The 17274-nt window shown below is 40.5% G+C and overlaps 2 protein-coding genes across 5 annotated transcripts in view; one reads left to right on the top strand and one right to left on the bottom strand.

Annotated features, from left to right (window-relative positions):
• The window catches only part of LOC143516731 (uncharacterized), a 40108-nt gene extending 37846 nt beyond the window's left edge, over positions 1-2262 (bottom strand). For all 4 annotated transcript variants that reach the window (XM_077008515.1, XM_077008518.1, XM_077008517.1 and 1 more), the window contains exons 1-3: positions 2181-2262; positions 1726-1796; positions 223-471 (exon numbers count right to left, since the gene is read on the bottom strand). In XM_077008515.1, coding sequence (XP_076864630.1) covers positions 223-471; positions 1726-1747 — 271 coding nt within the window. In that variant the 5' untranslated portion in view covers positions 1748-1796; positions 2181-2262. The remainder of the gene's footprint in view (positions 1-222; positions 472-1725; positions 1797-2180) is intronic.
• A 2436-nt stretch (positions 2263-4698) lies between these two features.
• Positions 4699-16900, top strand: pip4p2 (phosphatidylinositol-4,5-bisphosphate 4-phosphatase 2). The gene is made up of 7 exons (XM_077008514.1): positions 4699-4933; positions 9594-9742; positions 12484-12590; positions 12964-13087; positions 14023-14075; positions 14998-15088; positions 15697-16900. The coding sequence occupies exons 1-7, from the start codon at positions 4828-4830 to the stop codon at positions 15838-15840; spliced, it is 774 nt and encodes a 257-aa protein (XP_076864629.1). The 5' UTR covers positions 4699-4827; the 3' UTR covers positions 15841-16900.
• The last annotated feature ends 374 nt before the right edge of the window (positions 16901-17274 follow it).

Below are 17274 nucleotides of genomic sequence, written 5' to 3'. Positions count from 1 at the left end.
AAGGAAGTTTATAAATGCTGTGCACATTTACACAAAATTTATGTAAATGCTTTACATTAACAAACAAAAAAAGAGTGCACAAAGTGTAATGATTTTACATTAGTAAATGCTAACAATATATACATATAATAAATAATGAAAGCCATTGCAATTAAATCAAAAATACATGTTTTGTAATTGAGGGATTATTGATTAGTGATAAAAAAAATAGCATAAACTCACCTAGCTCTTGAATGAGTTCAGGTTCAGTCATTCTTAGTATTAAATGAAAGGACACTCTGTTTTGGGAAGGTTCTCTTTCCAAGGCCTGAAACAGAAGCCTCATTGCCTCCTGTCCAGCAGAAGCATCTTGGACTTGCTGGGCCGCCCCGTCACAGATCAGACTCTGTGAAATGACGGCCTCAGTGATGTCACTGACCCGTGTCACCCGTTGGATGATCTGTTCTTTGAATTCTGTGAGGAATTCTCCAACTGTGAGAGATTCAGACAGAACAGGCAAAATCCAGTGATATGGTTGTTTAGTCTGTCATCATAATTTGAAGGTGTGATTATGCATTACAAATAAAGGATAGTTCACACAGTCATAAACTAACTATAGGATACTGGATACTGAAAGTTACATAACATATACCCTTGTAATGGGTTTATTTCTAAATTTACTAATGTTGAAAAATAATGTTGTAAAAATGAGGTAGAGAAAGCAAAACATCTTTAAATACCAGTTCATTATGGATGGAATAAAGTATATTTCCAGTAAACTTGGATGTACAGCAGATACTGTTCAAATAAATACATTTACATAAATAAACATAAATTGTGTACATTTACATATGTGCATTGTAATTGCCAACATCCTTCCAAAACAGGAAGAGTCTTTGAACCTGGGTTCTCTCTCTCTACTTTGTCTCCATTACTACTAATGATCATCCGTTTGGTTTTGGAGGCGCCAGATTGTTGGAGGCTGATTTATTAGTGTTGTATCTAGCTATAACCTTATTTGGTTTAGTTATATTAACTGTAATAAGCAGTGGATCAGGCTCTCAATGATGCATAGCATTAAACAGTCAAACATCACATCACACAAGCGATCGAGGAAAACACCACTGAAGTTACTTCAGGAGGAAATGTTGCACACTACATATATTTGTAAATGTATTTAAAATGCAGAAGGATAATACTACTGTAACATGATGTTTTCTTCATCCTGTTAATGAAAATTATCCTAAATATAACATGACTTTACTATGTGCAATATGAAACCAATGTGCAATAAATGTTTGCAAAATGTCCAATACTTTGTATATTTTCGAAATGTTTGCAAATTGTTTGTACATTTATAGCCATATCTTTAGAGTTTATAGTTTCTTGGCATTGTTACTGGCATTGTATATTTTATGCACTGTTATGCAAAGTACACTATGGGGTGCCACACTCTAATTTTGTTGCACTGCAGCACAATGACAATAAAGTATCCTAAATGAAATAAATGTACTTTATTAGACACAGTGATCTAATTGTGCACTTCAGAACCGTCATGGTACAGACCCACTAGGTGTCACATGTAGACAAATTAAATAAAGGTACTGACATGCTTTGTACAGCCTGTTCTACCTCGTACCAGGAATGCTGTATAGGGTTTCAAAAAGGAGTAGCTCTCGGCTTCAAAAAGGTTGGTGACCCCTGCTTTAGATTATAGTGGGATGCAGTATGTTATTAATACTTTACCGTAGTCTCTGGATTCTGCCATGGCTTATACAAGGCTGCTTGCCAGGAGAGGTGCCCATTTAATGCATGAACTGGTTACAAAGGAAAATGTATTTACTGTTACTATAATACATGTATGACATATTTTGACTTCATAAACAAAAGCAAAAAGATGCTTCCTACAATGCATCTCATAAGCATAAAGATTAGATGTATAAACAATAACTTTTTTTGTTTTGTTTTTATTAGTATGAAACACATTTAAAGAATTTAAAAATAGGGCACATTCTATTTCTGCAGCATCATGTTAGGGGATTTTTGCAATGGAATGCTATACTGCATGCAGTTTTTATGATGAATGTTTATATAAGGATTTTAAAAATTGTTTCTGAGACAAGCAAATTAAACAGTCTTCATATGTTGCATATTGTATTCAACACCTACATTACAGGCAAAGCCTTACTTTATAGGCTTACCTTTCAGGTGTTTTCGGTGAATTGAATTAATTCTGTAAACCGGGTAGTAGTAGTCTGGTGGTTGAGTTATGGTGGAAACTGAGCAAGTGAAACAAATTCTCATAAACAACTTATCTTGATAAGTCCCTCCCCTGGTGGCCACCAATTTGGATTAGAGAGTCCTGTCTTACCTTTGATTGGCTGTGAGTTTTAAAGCGTGTTTTCACGCCAGTCTGGTGTCCTCTGATAAGGAGGAATTACGTGTGATAGTTGAGGGCTTTCCAAGCCTCACGATAGCTCCATGCCCTCAACCCTGGGCATATTACACACGTATAGACTTTAAAGTCACATTCTCATGATAACAAAAGTGCCATTACAAAGTTTTGTAAAGATAGGTAATGTAATGTAAGGTAATGTAAAGAAAAGTGACTGATTACTGAGCTTCATTTTGTCCTTTCAAAATATTGCTCTGGCACAACACTAGTAGCCATGCTACAGAAGATTCAAGTTAAGATGTTCATTCACTGTTAGAAATGCCACAGTTGCTATTTCACTGTTGAATGTCATTGCTTGCAGGCTTTAATAAGAACATTTTCCTGACATTTTAATAATCCATAAAACATCACTAATTTGTGTTTACTGGGGCTCATGCTTTTCTATGTAAAATGTGCAACAACCATCACACATTTTATAGAAACTATCCTATTATATTGTATTATAGGCCTAAGTATTAAAGTCTTTATGTTTGGTTTATATTTTTATTACTGCAACAATCTGTGACAATTACATTGTTTAATGGGATTGGATTGCAAGTCTGAATATCATGAACTTTATAACCACTCATGTTTCATGCTGAATCACCACCTTGTGTAACATCTAACATGGGCTAAATGCAAAGTAAATGCAAATCCAGGTTACATTGAGTCATACAGTCCACTAGGGGGTGCTGTACGCTTAAACTGTCGATCATTGCCAAACTATAAGCCAAACAATTAAATGTAAAACAGGTAGATAAATGATAAATGATAAGCAATCAATGTTGTGTCGTTTCACAAAATAAATAAGATTTAGTTACAGTCCCATGAATTAATAAGCCTGTTGTCTGACTGTGTGCCAAACTGCACTATGGAATATTTAAAGAAATATCCTGTAGATCATTTCCTGTAAATATCTTAGCTGTTATCTGTAAAGTTTAATGGTATAATGTGAATACAAAGTTTTGAGAAATGTATAACTTACAAAGTCATTTTTTAAACAAGTTATACACAAAAATGTATTTATACTCGTAAAGTAAGAACCTTTTACCATAGCATTCTGGTATTGGCCGGAATTTTGTACCACAAAACCCGAGGTCTTAATTCAAATCACAATCACAATCAAATTAAAAACAGCATAATACTCATCAATTTCAAATCTAGTTATAGGTCTTTTGATTTGTTTTACATATTTATTTGACATTGTGTTTGTGCTTATGTTTGAATGTCTATATATTCAGGATTTTTTCAAACATTTATATATATTGCTGTATTTTTTCACTGTAATATTAAAATGTTAAAGGGTGTCGGCTAGAATGAAAGGAAAGGTCTACAGGACAGTAGTAAGACCTGCTATGTTGTATGGACTGGAGACAGTGGCACTGACAAAGAGACAGGTGAGGGAGATGAAGATGTTGAGATTCTCATTTGGAGTGACGAGGAAGGATAGGATCAGAAATGAGTTTATTAGAGGACCAGCACATGTAGCATGTTTTGGAGATAAAGTTAGAGAAGCGAGATTAAAATGTTTTTGGACATGTACAGAGGAGGGAGGAGAGGTATATTGGTATGAGGGTCTTGAGGATAGAACTTCCAGGCAAGAGGAGTAGAGGTAGACCTATGAGGAGGTTTATGGATGCAGTGGTAGAGGATATGAGAGTGGCTGGTGTGTCAGTGGAGGACACTCAGGACAGGGCCAGATGGAGGAGTTTGATCCACTGTGGCGACCCCTAAACAGGAATTGCTGAAAGAAGAAGAAGAAGATCTAACCCAACACTAAATAATGAGAAATAGTCTGAGCCACCAATATTCATTAATAGCAACACCTACAACATCTTTTAGTATGAACCAATGCTCAGCCATGGTTAGATCATTTGTATATAGCCACAGGTTAAACTTCCAGAACATTAGGAGCTGAACTTGTGAGTTGTTATCCACTGGAGATACGCCCTGTTTGGAGAAATCAAAGGTTTGTGAGAGATGATACAGTTCTCATCATCCGTGTTCACCTATCAACAGACCGTCGTGCTCTGGAATTTATGTCCTTGAGGTTTTCTTAAAGCCGCATAAACATTTATTATTATTGTTGTTATTGTCGGCCTTTGAAAGTCAATATACAGTGTTTAGAAAAGGAAGACAACAGCCAACAATCAGTAATCAGTAAAGCTAAAGGCACAACACTGATTACCATATTGTACACGGAATATTCCGGGTTAGCGGGAGACCCCCACGTTTCCCCATCCTGCCATCCCTTGGCCCCGCCCTCAGCCCCGCCCCTTGATCCCGCCTCCGTTGCCTCATCTTCGTGCTGCTGGAGCGACGCTGGATTTTCGCAGCCCCCCACTCTGTACCGCCGGAACGGTTAGTCATAGACGTTGTTTATTTTGTAATTCTCAGTCAAACCGCTGCTAATAATGGCTTCCGACGGCATGGACGAGCGTTCACCGCTACTGTCCGCACACAACTCCGGGAACGTGACCCCCACGGCCCCGCCGTACCTGCAGGAGACCAGCCCCAGAGGTAATACACACACCCGCCGAGCTGCTGAATCATTTCGGGCGTAGCGCGGTGAACCACGCCGAGCTCCCTTATCCACATAACGTGTGTCCGAGACCTTACACAACCAGTACCGGGGAAATAAAAAGAATAAAATAAAATAAAATGACAAGGCAGGAAAGCGCAAGGCCCAAAATAAAGGAGAAATTGTAGTAATGATGCAGGTTTGCGCCGGGTTGTTGCAGCCTGCCGCCGTTACGCTGCGAGTGAATTGAGCTGCAGGTTTTTATCAACGAGAAGCTTTCACACGCACGTACATCTATCTTCTCGGTCTTTATGTTGGGTTTTTGGTTGAGATATAGTCTCTGTCGGCTGTGTGAAGGACGCCGGCGAGTCTTTACCGCCCCTCCTGTCGTGCGTTAGGGGCTGAAATCAGCTTGGGACACACAGAAGTAGTAACGACATGACCAGAGGTGATTTGGGTGGTTTATGACGGCCACTTGTACTGGAATTAAACTGTAAATGCCCCCAGTCAACATGTGTTCCTCTTGGGTTCCTCATCCTGCCCAGTCTAAGTTTGAGGCTTGGTCCAGACCCATTAGCACTGCAAGACTCCATTTTGAACAGTCCATTCACTCCATCATTTTTATCATCTTAAACGGGCCAGTGCATTGATTATTGCTTTGTGTTACAGCTTGTTACAGACCTAACTAAAATAAAAATAAAAAAATGACTTGTAGAAGGACCATAAATGTATAAGTGGATCAGCTGAGATAGACCTGCAGTTATCGTCTATTCAGTCTCAGTCCCCCAGTGATCAGTGAGCATCAGGGTGTTTTTCTTTGTGTTTGCAGGGTCATGATATGAATCAGACAAGAAATATTCCTTTACAATAAAGTGCATGTACACACATCTGAGGAGCAGCCTATGAAACCTGAAACCTCTTATTTGTAGAGGATAGTTTTACTAACATTCTGTCCAATGCATGCATGAGAGATGTTTATGCTGAGATTTTAGCTTTTGTGTCAGTAATTTTCCAAATGCTGTATTAAAGCTAATTTTTGTTTCTTTTTACCTACACGCTTTAATTCTGATGTGTAAGAGAGCTTAGCATGAGCCACAGCTAATGAAGAACTAACTGCTCGGCTGACCTCTGGTCAGTGTGGGACAGTGTTGGTTAGTGTTGTAATTGTTGTGGTTCTGTTTGACTTTCCATTTCTCTTCCTTGCAAGCATGTGGAAACCAATCCCAGCAACACTGTTCTTGCTCTGCAGTATAAGGACGCTGAATAGAATTATTCTTATTCCAGTGATAAGTATGCAATTTAAATGTATATTCTAAATAATGTGTGAGGATGACAAGGTTTTCTCCTCTTAAAATAGTGACTTGCCATGACAATCGCTAAAAGGCTTTGTTTTTCACTTACTGAATCATATACTGTGTTGACTTTGAGATAAACCTAGTACTCAATTAAGAAATCTATGAGCTAGTCTTTAGAAAGCTGTGAATTGTTTTATCAGCTTCTGGTTACGGCTGTAGGATAACAGAACTGAAGTCCAGTCAGAGGACTCCGTTCTTGTGATTTGGATTGTGATTTTCAGCAGGTCTCGGAGAGGCTTTGCAAATAAACAAAAGAGGCTTTGTAGAAAAAACATCTCTGCAAAATCTGCAAACAAACGACCCTACAACAGCTATTCTTGTTTTTACCCTGCAGAAAAGCAATAGCTAAGCCATGCAGTGCAGCCACATTCCTTTACTTTAATATGCAAAGCAACATTAAGACAGCGGTGCTATGAATGAACATAAAACCTGCCCCATAAGTTAGCATGTAGCAAGTAAACTATCAAGAATAGATCTGCATATTTAAGGGTGACGTGGAGACCTACAAGTGAAATTGCCAAACGTTCAGTACCAAACACGACTCGATATGTATATTTCATGAAGTCTTCTGCCATGTGCAGATTTGAGGTTGGGCAGCAGCTGGCTCCAGGGTTCTTCGCTCTCTTGGGAATAGGCCTCTCGTTTTACATGGAGTGCAAAGTAATGGCACAGAAACTAAATGCCCCCATACCAGGACAGGCAGATGCTATATTGGTATTTAAGGCATAAAGAAAGCCTGCAAGTCCACAGTTAAAGTGTCTGTGAACTGGTCCCATTTTAATTGTATAACTGTATATCACAAACCAAATGGAAATTTGCCATTCTTTAGCAATGTAATATTGTGAATTTATCTGCTATTATTGGAGGGGGGGGGCAGTTCTAGAGATCTCATGTAGTCCTTTATTTGCATTAGCTTGGGTATATAGTTATAGTTGGTGTTGACCATTAGTAAGATGAACTTATTCCATTGAGTTCAGTGGTTGTTGTTGTAACCCTAAAAACTGAAATGTTTTAGGTGACCAATCTATTTGAGCTCGATGTAACACTGATGCCAGGACATTTTATGGGGAATCCTAAGAGAGTCCTCGGACAAGAAGGAAAGAATAAAAAGGCATTATTGTTGGGTTGTCCGGTGTCCGTTAAACTGCCAGGTCTGTGGATTCAAAAGGCATTCTAACTAGACTGCTTTAGCCAATATTGGAGTTGGACAACATGTGTTTAGTCACAGGTTGCTGCATGACAGTGTTGTTCTTACACAAAAAGCTAACATCACGGCATTACCATGAATCATTTACACTGTGTATGTGCTGAATTCACTATAAATATCTCTCTCTCTCTCTCTCTCTCTCTCTCTCTCTCTCCTGTCTCTCTCTCTCTCTCCTGTCTCTATTAAATATGTATAAATTGTTATTATTTTACAGCATAGGATTATGTAGCAAATAGTTCCTATGTTCAAACATTTGAAAAGAAAATTATATATATTTTTTACATTTATTATAAATACCTATAAATAATAATACTGTATTACACACTGAGAACCACAGGGCTCCCGTTGACAGGAAGTGATGTAAGCCATGTACCAAATCAACAACACTGACACGGTGGCAGTACAGCAGTGAATTTGATACGAGCGCATCAGAGTTTTTACACATCACTGTCACTGCTGAGAGTGGACTGCCACTCAAAATCAGCCCTGCAGTAATGAGGTTACTTTAGGTAGACAGAAGTTGCATTTAATTATTTAGTCTGTAAAACTAGAGGTTTATAGAGTCCATGAAAGGTAGTAAATATTGTTAATTGTTCCCCGTTATAGTTGTACTTTATTGCTAAGAGGAACTAACAGCTTTACATGCTAATGGCAAAAATATTATTTATTTTAGTCCAGTACGTTTTCAGAATATAACTACCGGTATATTTTCTCCCATTTACAGTATCAACAACCAGATATATTAAGATAAATTGCTGCATAAATGTAAAATTATGCATTTTACATGAATCTTGGTACCAATTAATGTTTTTCTAAGCTATCAAACATGCTGCATTTATTTTAGCACACTAAATTAGGCCACCTGTCTAGCAGAAAACAGGTAAATTAGGATCGCTCTGGAAACATTTGTCCCTCATCAGCAATCTGGGAAAAGCCACTCCAGTGTTTTCTGCAATCACCTGTCCTAATTTTGTTTTGCTACTTCATGTTCGCTAAATTCAAGCTGCCGTTTCAACCTAAAAATGTGAAAGGCACACTGTAGAGCCAATATTTGGTTTGGCCTTTGTGGGCTACTGTAAAAACATGGTGGCACAACATGGCAGTCTCTGTTGGAAGAGGACTCACTCCCTGTGTATTTCTTTTCTACAAATCGATCCTCCGAAATCTTATAAACGGCTCATTGAAATCAACCAGAATTTTGTTTTAGTATTTAGGACATTTATTTGACCTGAAATGTAATCATAATAGTGATTATAATTATCCTCTGTCTAGACTTCAGTGAGGGGACATAGCTCAATGTTTAATTAGCCAAGTAAAGGCGTGGTTTGGGCCTTTGTTTTAACAGTATACCTATAGGATCATACTATTCCTTACAGTAATGCTGCACTCTGTGTGCATGTTAGTTTTGGGCAGTGTGGTGCAAAGGTTTAGCCACGGTGCCCCTGTCATGCCTCAGAGTCAAAACCAAATGCTTAATAATCTGATTAAATGTGTGAAAACTCTTAATAGCTTCATTACACTGTTTGTAAACTATGGAATCAAAAAGCAAACATCAGCAGTGAACAGTGTATCCTAACATATTATAATAATAATATTTGAGGGGAGGGCTGTGTAATAAGTAATTGTTAAACATTCGTGGCAACACTGATATTGCAAAAGCTTGAAATAAGTGGAATATCATAACCTCAATATAAAGCAATATAACTGCTAATCCTATATTTCACTATAACATGCAGCCAAAATTCAGAGTATTTGAGGCAGTAGTTTATATTTGTGGTGCCAGATGAGATCTTGTCATGATTGTACACACACACTTATTTTTAGGCGGTGGAGTTTGCTGAAATATCTTGCTTGCAAGGTATTCAAAAGGTATTAGCCTTGGCATGCTTTCACGCTTGACACGCACTCACCTCATTTCATTTTAAGGAAGCACATCGGTGTCAGAAACGCTAGCAACAAACTATCAGTGTTGGATGAACAGGATCAGGATGCCCATGGTAGCAGTATATAAAACTTTGGAATGAAACAGCTGTGTGTGTGTGTGTGTGTGTGTGTGTGTGTGTGTGTGTGTGTGTGTGTGTGGTTCCACCCCATTAGCTGAGCTTCCTCCCCCGTACACAGCCATCGCCAGTCCAGATGCAGGAGGGGTTCCTGTCATTAACTGCCGTGTGTGCCAGTCTCTTATAAACCTGGATGGCAAACTCCATCAGCACGTGGTGAAGTGTACGGTCTGCAACGAGGCCACGGTAAGACGGCCTCTCTCCACTCATGTCTCTCCACTCACTCTTTCTGCGTCTCTCGCACTTTGAATCTCTCTCTTCTCCAAGTTTTCTTCTTTGTCTCAATCTCTATTTGTTTCAGTTCAGTAAGCTTTATTGGTATGACCACGGCATTGCCAAAGCATCATTGCAGCAAAACAACATGAGTAGATCATTGCAATTAAGGAAATGTGTAACTTTTGTAATACTTGAAAAGAACTCCAATTGGGATGATATAATGAAAAGAAGGGTGTGTAAGTAAATAAATAAATACCCTGGGCAGCTCATGGCGAGGCAGTGTGAATTATCGTAGTTCGAGCAAAGCATGGTGGTGAGTCCCTGACGGACAGGACATTCAATTTCCAAAGTTGTGCGAACATTTCAGTCCTCAGTACCACAGCGTGAAGATGTCGTAGAGGGCATTACCACCCTCAGTGGTCAGCAACACGCCAGCCACCCACGGGGGCTTAATGAACGAGACCAGTGACATCTGGCTAGAACTTTCTGTGTGAACAGAAGAGCAACTCTGGTACAAACTGTATCCGGACGTCTTCTGTACACTTGTGGAGTCCCCGATACGTTGAACCGCTGTACTTTTCTGGGCCTACATCATACTAGTTCCTGTCCCATGATTTTTGACACATACGTATATATAACCCAGGCAAATTGCTACTTTCTCATTTCTCTCTGAACAGAATGGGCATTATATTTGTTAGCATTATACCGAAACACAGTTAAGGTGTATCATCTCAACTTTCGTAAATTTGTAAATTAAATTTGACTTATTTGCTCGGATGTTTCTCATTCATTGAGAGAGTGCAGCCTTCTCAGTACTGCGCTGCAGGCAGAGCCTCTAATCTCTGGGTAGTCGTGCTTTCTTATATCAGCTAGTCTGGATGATCAGGCTGTGTTCACCGAGCAGTAACACACAAATAAATATCATATATATTTTCCTCACTGTAAGTCACTCTGAGCTGGTAGTCAGCTAACAGTGTGCTGTCGGTTCAGGACCAGATGGCCCTTCGATTGTTTTGTGGTCATCTTATTCTCCTCATCTCTCTGGGATCCAGGGAGTGAAGACCTAAACGACCTCTTGAAATAAGGAAATCCTACACAGGAAAGGAGAACAGTAGAATATAATTGGAGTCACAAGACATCTTGTATCTCCCTGTGTCCTTCTCTCCGTCTCCTTCTCACTTCTCACTGCCTTGTGTATTTATTTTCTTCAAACTAGATGTTTTATCCCCAAAACTTGCATTCTGCACACAGATTGGGATACAGCTACTTTGTCAATGACATTACTGATACTGTTGATGCCTAAAACAGAACACATTTATCACTGGAAGCTATGAGATCTGCTAGGCATTGACGGCTCTGTCATTCAAAGGTCAGAATTCTCAGGATTCCCACACACCCATGACATAGTCTGGGCACCCAACGTGGGACATCAGATTTCAATCATCCTCCTACTGCTGGATTTGGAACTTTGGAACTGTGTTCCTTAAAGTGAGGCACATGCACATTTGCTCTTACAAATATGCATTGTGAATCTCGCACTGATGACTATTGCATAATATGGAGTCTAAATTGGGTGGTTGTGTGATGGAGTCTGTGTTCTAGTCGCATTGACGGAGATCTGGCTGTCCAGGTCCAAGAAGATCAAGGCTGGTTTCATCAGTCACCCACTTCTTTCACGATAACACGGACGTCCAAATGGCTCATCCAAGACTACTTCCTCTTTCTCTCGGCACTTAGCAGTTCACCAGCCAATCAGCTTGCACGCTTGGTCATCTAAAGTTGTACTGCGCCAAGATCACTGGGATGCTCAACAGGGGATCGTGGCCTTGAGTTCAGGGAAACGCAGTGGCTTCACGTATCTTTTCTCTTCGTGGATTCGGACTATATGTGGCTGGGAGAGTCCACCAGGAGTCTGAACTCGATGTGACGGATGAAAACTTTACAACCATTCAACAAGAATGCATTCTGAATGGATTCTCGGTCATTCTGTATCTTTAGCAAGAGAATTTGGATAAAAATATATAGTATATCACCTGTACTGGTCAGGCCAAAGATATATACTAGATGTTTTGTGACATGTATAACATTTTAAAATGCTTTCAATATTTTTATTCCTGCATGTACAATCCTATTGATCATTATTAAATATATTAGATGAGTGTTGTAACCTGTTATTGTGAATGTGAAATGCGTTATTGTATATCAAGTAATCCTGTGCTCACTTCCTCTCCTGCCTTTCAGTTCCTTCCCGACATTATGAGTCAAAACATTTTAGAGTGTCTCTCTCTTTCAGTCTGCGCACTGCTGGTTAAATCGTAGCTCAGATGGATTAAATATTCATCCATTTGCATAACAAGTTGACCTCGTTAATGTGGTAGTGTTGAGTGCGGAGGTGTTCTGTCTAACTCAAACGAGAGGGCTTCGTGTGTTCGCCTGAGCTCCACAGCTATGACTCGGCACATCTTCACGCTGACAATACTGCAGCGTCTGTAACCATAGAACCATTATGAAGGAGCATGCCTATAAAACACATTTCAACAGAGGCAGCAACTTTATGTGCAAATAATGCTTTCACCTAGATAAACTTTCACTTTGGGGGGGGGGGCTTTAATAAGATTTTACATTTGGTCTTTGTGAAATGAAATGTTAATAAATGTGGCATTACTTTTTTCTTTTATTTATTTAATTTTTTTTTATACACTTTTTTGCAGCCCATCAAAAACCCACCAACAGGAAAGAAGTACGTTCGATGTCCCTGCAACTGCCTGCTAATCTGCAAAGACACGTCCAGAAGGATAGGATGCCCTCGGCCCAACTGGTAAGTGTGAGAAATTGGCTACAGCGCACCGTTCCCCGGAGAAGAAGAGAAGGCAGGCCTTTGAGAACGTCAGGCAGGTAGCTCACGGTGCTGTGTGGCGATACAGAGTCCGTTCTTCAAGACGCATGCTCTCCTTCCAGCATCAAAGCTTACATCTCCATGTGAGGCGTGACTCCATGTTTCAACCGTATAAAAGCGCTTGTATTCTTAGTGGTGCTTCCAGAATGTTCTTGTCGGTATTCAAGAGTCTAGACGTTAAGTATGGATGTAAAAAAAAAACAGCCAGGGGCACTCGTAGTACGACGACACAAGTAGTGTGGGGGGGTTGGGGAGACCTGTGTGTTCAACATCACTCTTCCCACTGACCCACCAGCAGACGCATCATCAACCTGAGCCCGGTGATGGTGATCCCCGAGGAACAGCCCGCCCAGCCGGCCCTGCCCGTGCAGCCCGAGGGCCTGCGCGTCGTCTGCGGCCACTGCGGTAACACCTTCCTCGTACGTACACGCACCCGCGCTCACCAGGCATTCACGCTGTACTCGGTACACGGCGCTGGGGGAAATATTTACATTTTTTCAACCCAGAATCGATAGTGCTTTAGAAATATCCAGGAATTTTGTCAGCCGCTTTGAGTTTTTTTGTCCTGTGTAATCCTCACAAACATTTCTCTCCCTACCACACCATCGGGTTTCCGTAGCCTGACTTTAACCGGCCCGTCCAGCTCCAGAGTACACATGAAAGTGTACTAGGTTCCTCCCTGACAGGAGGCTCCGGTGACCTCACTCTCCACACCCTTTTATTGTGCTGCTACGTGCGGCAGAACACTGAACACTGCTGTTGTGCGTGTGTGTGTCAGGACAGTGATGCGGCTGTGTCCCTGTCCCCCCCTGGTGGGCCTGTTGATGGTGCCTCCGCTGCCCTCCAGGTCCTAATGCTCCCTGTGTTCAGTCGTTCTCTGCTCCCATACAGACTAATGATCGTGTAGAAATGAGCAGTAAATTGCCAGCGTATCACTGGTCTCCTGTACAGAGGCATCATGCAGGACCTTATAAAATGGACTAAAAGGATTTCTATTCTTTCTTAATCTCTATTGTTTCCTGTGATTTTATATTTAAGGGTAATTTTAAATGTACCCTGTTTAGTATAACTGCATTTTGCCTTTGAACATTAATTTTCCCTTCTCGAAATTCCAAATTTAATGTGTCATTTACTTCACTATCTTAAAAACTGATTTTGTTGAAACAAAGGTAGCTAGTTTTTCTAACTCATATTAGCATCTTGTACTCTCGTCATAATCAAATGTCCAGTTAATGTTTGATTATTAACCTCATAATAGAGTGGGTGATTTTTTAAATTATTATTGTTTATTTACATTTTTTTCTTTGTTATTTGATTCATTGCGATTCTGAAACTTTCTTTGTTCTACCCACAGTGGATGGAGTTGAGATTTAACACACTGGCCAAGTGCCCGCATTGCAAAAAAATGTAAGTGGCTTTCATTTTTCCTGCTGCCATGTGGATTTATGCCAAATGTGCAGGCTCCCAATATTGGGATGACGGCGATGTTGGCTTCCCTGTTCAGGTTCTTGCAGTTGGGTTCTTATGCCTGGAGTTGCTGAGTTTGTGTTTCAAGGCCAGCGTCTGATTTGCACATCGCAGGCCAAGCGTGTGACATGAAATACTGGCCTGAGGTCAGGACTTACCCCAGGGGGTATTGGGGAGAGGGAGGGCAGATGCCCCTGGGGTGGCTGTGCCATGCTGAGAGCGATGTGATACCAGGTGCCCAGCACAGAGGGCACCAGCAAGAGCAGGACGAAGCGGAGACACCACTGAGACGCCGCTGAGACACCACTGAGACAACGGACCGATGGACAGGAACTTAAATTAAACAGCAAATCTGCGGGGGGATTACGCATCGTGTGATTCGCTGTGATTTCAAAAGAGAAGCCAGTCACATGAGAGGCATGTGAAGGCTGCTGTGAACCCTTCATAGTGGGGGAGGGAGACATGTGATTCCTCATCTGATCACAAACGCTTGTACAACACCCCCCCCCCCTACATCTGGCCTGTAGAGAACAGGTTAAGACTATATGCCCCCTTGCTTCTTTCTGTACAGCAGATATATGAAGAATTACCGGTACATACCCAGTGGTTTTAGTAGTGCCTTACGAAGACAAAAACCATCACAGGGCAGATCAGACATTGTCAGATGGATGGCCGCAGCTAGCAGTGTCTGATAATGTCTGGTAATCTTTTTCAGACCCTTTTAGTTGTTCTGCTAAAGCTCCTGATCCTTTTGATGTGTACAGTTGTGGGATGATGCTTGCTGTGATTTCTTTGTTTTGGCACCATATGGGGCATTGACCCTTGACCTCAGCCTAACCCTGTATGCCATCCTCATCCCTAGCTCATCCGTTGGCAGTGCGTTGCCCAGGAGACGCTGCTGTGCCTACATCACGGTAGGAATGATCTGCATCTTCATCGGAATTGGATTAACGGTGAGTACTCGATCAACTGGATCAATGGTGTTTTCTTCTTTTCCACTCTGTTCTGTCTTTTTGTTTTTGTATGACAAATAATGCATTATTCACCCTACATGTAAGATTACCCAAATGGCAGTAGAGTTTTTGCCCCAAAACCAGTTTTTTATGTTATAAAGTAATATGCAAGTGACTGTATACTTGATCAGTGAAATCTTAGCATTTGTAAGGATAAAGGTATTTGTCCATTTTTGATAAACTGGTCCTGAAGAGAGAGTTCTAGTCGCATTGTATGTTACTGACATGTATGTTACTGATTTATGAACATTTTGTAATGATCGTTAAGTGGATTTAAAATTCTAAAATCCTCTGACGGTAACATGCCAGACTTAAAATGTTACATGACTGAACAAGAAAGGGCTTGTTTCTTATATGCGGTTCAAAATAATCCACTTTGCTCTGACCCATTTAAGAGTATGCACTGAACATGCACGGTGAAAAAAAATCTGAAAAATGTAAGCGTTATATCAAAGCTTTACAGATTTCAAAGTTGAGATCTCATGTATCGTGTTAGTTTGCATCCAATGCCCATTACCTGTTAATCTCCTGTTTTTCACCTTTGTTAGGTGGGCACTCAAGACTTTGCTAGTCGTTACCACGCTACCTATGTGTCCTGGGTCTTCGCATATCTGCTGGGTCTCATCTGCCTGGTACGAGCCTGTTACTGGGGAGCGATTAAAGTCAGCTATCCGGAAAACACCTTCGCATAAACGCCGTCCATCCTCTTAAGGAGCCCTTTTAAGGATTTCGTTTTATCCTGATTTTAAAAGGCGTACGTGTGAATGGCCGTTTAGGAGAGCTGAAATCCAGTCTGGGTTGTAAACATGAAAACACGCTTAAAGACCGATTGGCTCTGATATTTGTTGAATTAACCTTAGAAATGGTCCGATAAATTAAGAATTTTGAATACGTTTAAATTTGTGGTGTTAGGTATTCATTTTGATCGAATGGAATTCCTAAATTCAGCTTGGTATTCCTGGTGGATTTTGACTGGCATGGAGTCATTATGACCCCTACTGGATGGACATACATTTTGTTACTGACTTGACCAAAAGAAATGATCTTGTATGAACAACTTGCCCATTGCACTACAATTTTATGCAATTATTATGTTTTTGTTGCTGCTAGCTGAACGTTACGTATTAACCCACACCCAACAAGGTACTGTGTTCAAATGTTCAGTTATCTGTAAATTTCCTTACAGTCCTGTGCCAATATTCCTATTTGTGTGTCTTAGGGGAGGTTGCTTAATGAAAAATGCATTAGTTCTTTCAAATTTATGGAGATGTTTCCTCAGATCCATTTCGATGAAAGCACTCTGTGATACTCAACCGTGAGCAATAAGCTTGTAGTCTCGTGTCTTTCCCAGTACGATGAACAGCATGCTCACAAATGCTGCAACCTCCCAGTTTGAATCATCGGTGTAAGCGAGAAGTACATATACTGCATGATTTTAGCCTGGTTCATTTGTACCGCAGAGCAGTGTTCTGGTTCTGGGCCGCTGACGGGGCACCACGGGTGTCTGCTGGCCCCTGGCGCCTGCCCGGCTCCAGTGTGGTCAGAGCTGGCTGTTGTCGCCGTGGTCGCCCTAACTTCGTCAGGACAAACGGGCACAACTGTAGTTGCTAATCCTGTTCTCAATGTGACAACACGATACATGTACATAGTATATTCCGTACACGGAGACTGTAGCTTGAGTTGAAAAATGGCTTGGGCCTTTTTAAAAATGATAATTTATCAATAAAATGAATAAAATCTACCATATGTGTGGTTCTTTGTGTGTAATTAAGAGCATTTACATTCTTCCTCCATGGTGACGGTAATTTACAAAGAAAAGGATGGTTATAGATTGCGTGGGAAAACTTTGCGTGAATTTGACTCCGTAATAATTCCAGCTCATATGGTGTAGTCAGTCAAATGTTATATAATGTGAAAGTGTTTCAGGGGGATTTTTTTATATCTATACCCAAAGCCAAAGAAATGATTATTTATTACAGAGGTCCTACCTTGATAACAATTGTAGTGTAATCTGACTTTTAAAGCGAAGGACTTTATTTAATGTGTATCTTTATGCATTTCATAAGGCCTTCTTTGCTTAATCTCCACTGCAGTCTCATTTAACCCGACTTATTCTGAGTGAGTCC

Source organism: Brachyhypopomus gauderio, chromosome 6 (assembly GCF_052324685.1).
Source record: "Brachyhypopomus gauderio isolate BG-103 chromosome 6, BGAUD_0.2, whole genome shotgun sequence".
Taxonomy (NCBI): domain Eukaryota; kingdom Metazoa; phylum Chordata; class Actinopteri; order Gymnotiformes; family Hypopomidae; genus Brachyhypopomus; species Brachyhypopomus gauderio.
The sequence above is the reverse complement of the archived record's forward strand: the minus strand, read 5'-3'. Positions and strand labels throughout refer to the sequence as shown.

What these genes read in the sequence shown, in the direction of transcription:
- pip4p2 (XM_077008514.1), top strand. Translation starts at nt 4,828, where the DNA reads ATGGCTTCCGACGGCATGGACGAGCGTTCACCGCTACTGTCCGCACAC. An exon ending in GCAGGAGACCAGCCCCAGAG is followed by an intron (nt 4,934 to 9,593) that starts GTAATACACACA and finishes CCACCCCATTAG; the next exon opens with CTGAGCTTCCTCCCCCGTAC. An exon ending in TGCCCGCATTGCAAAAAAAT is followed by an intron (nt 14,076 to 14,997) that starts GTAAGTGGCTTT and finishes CCTCATCCCTAG; the next exon opens with CTCATCCGTTGGCAGTGCGT.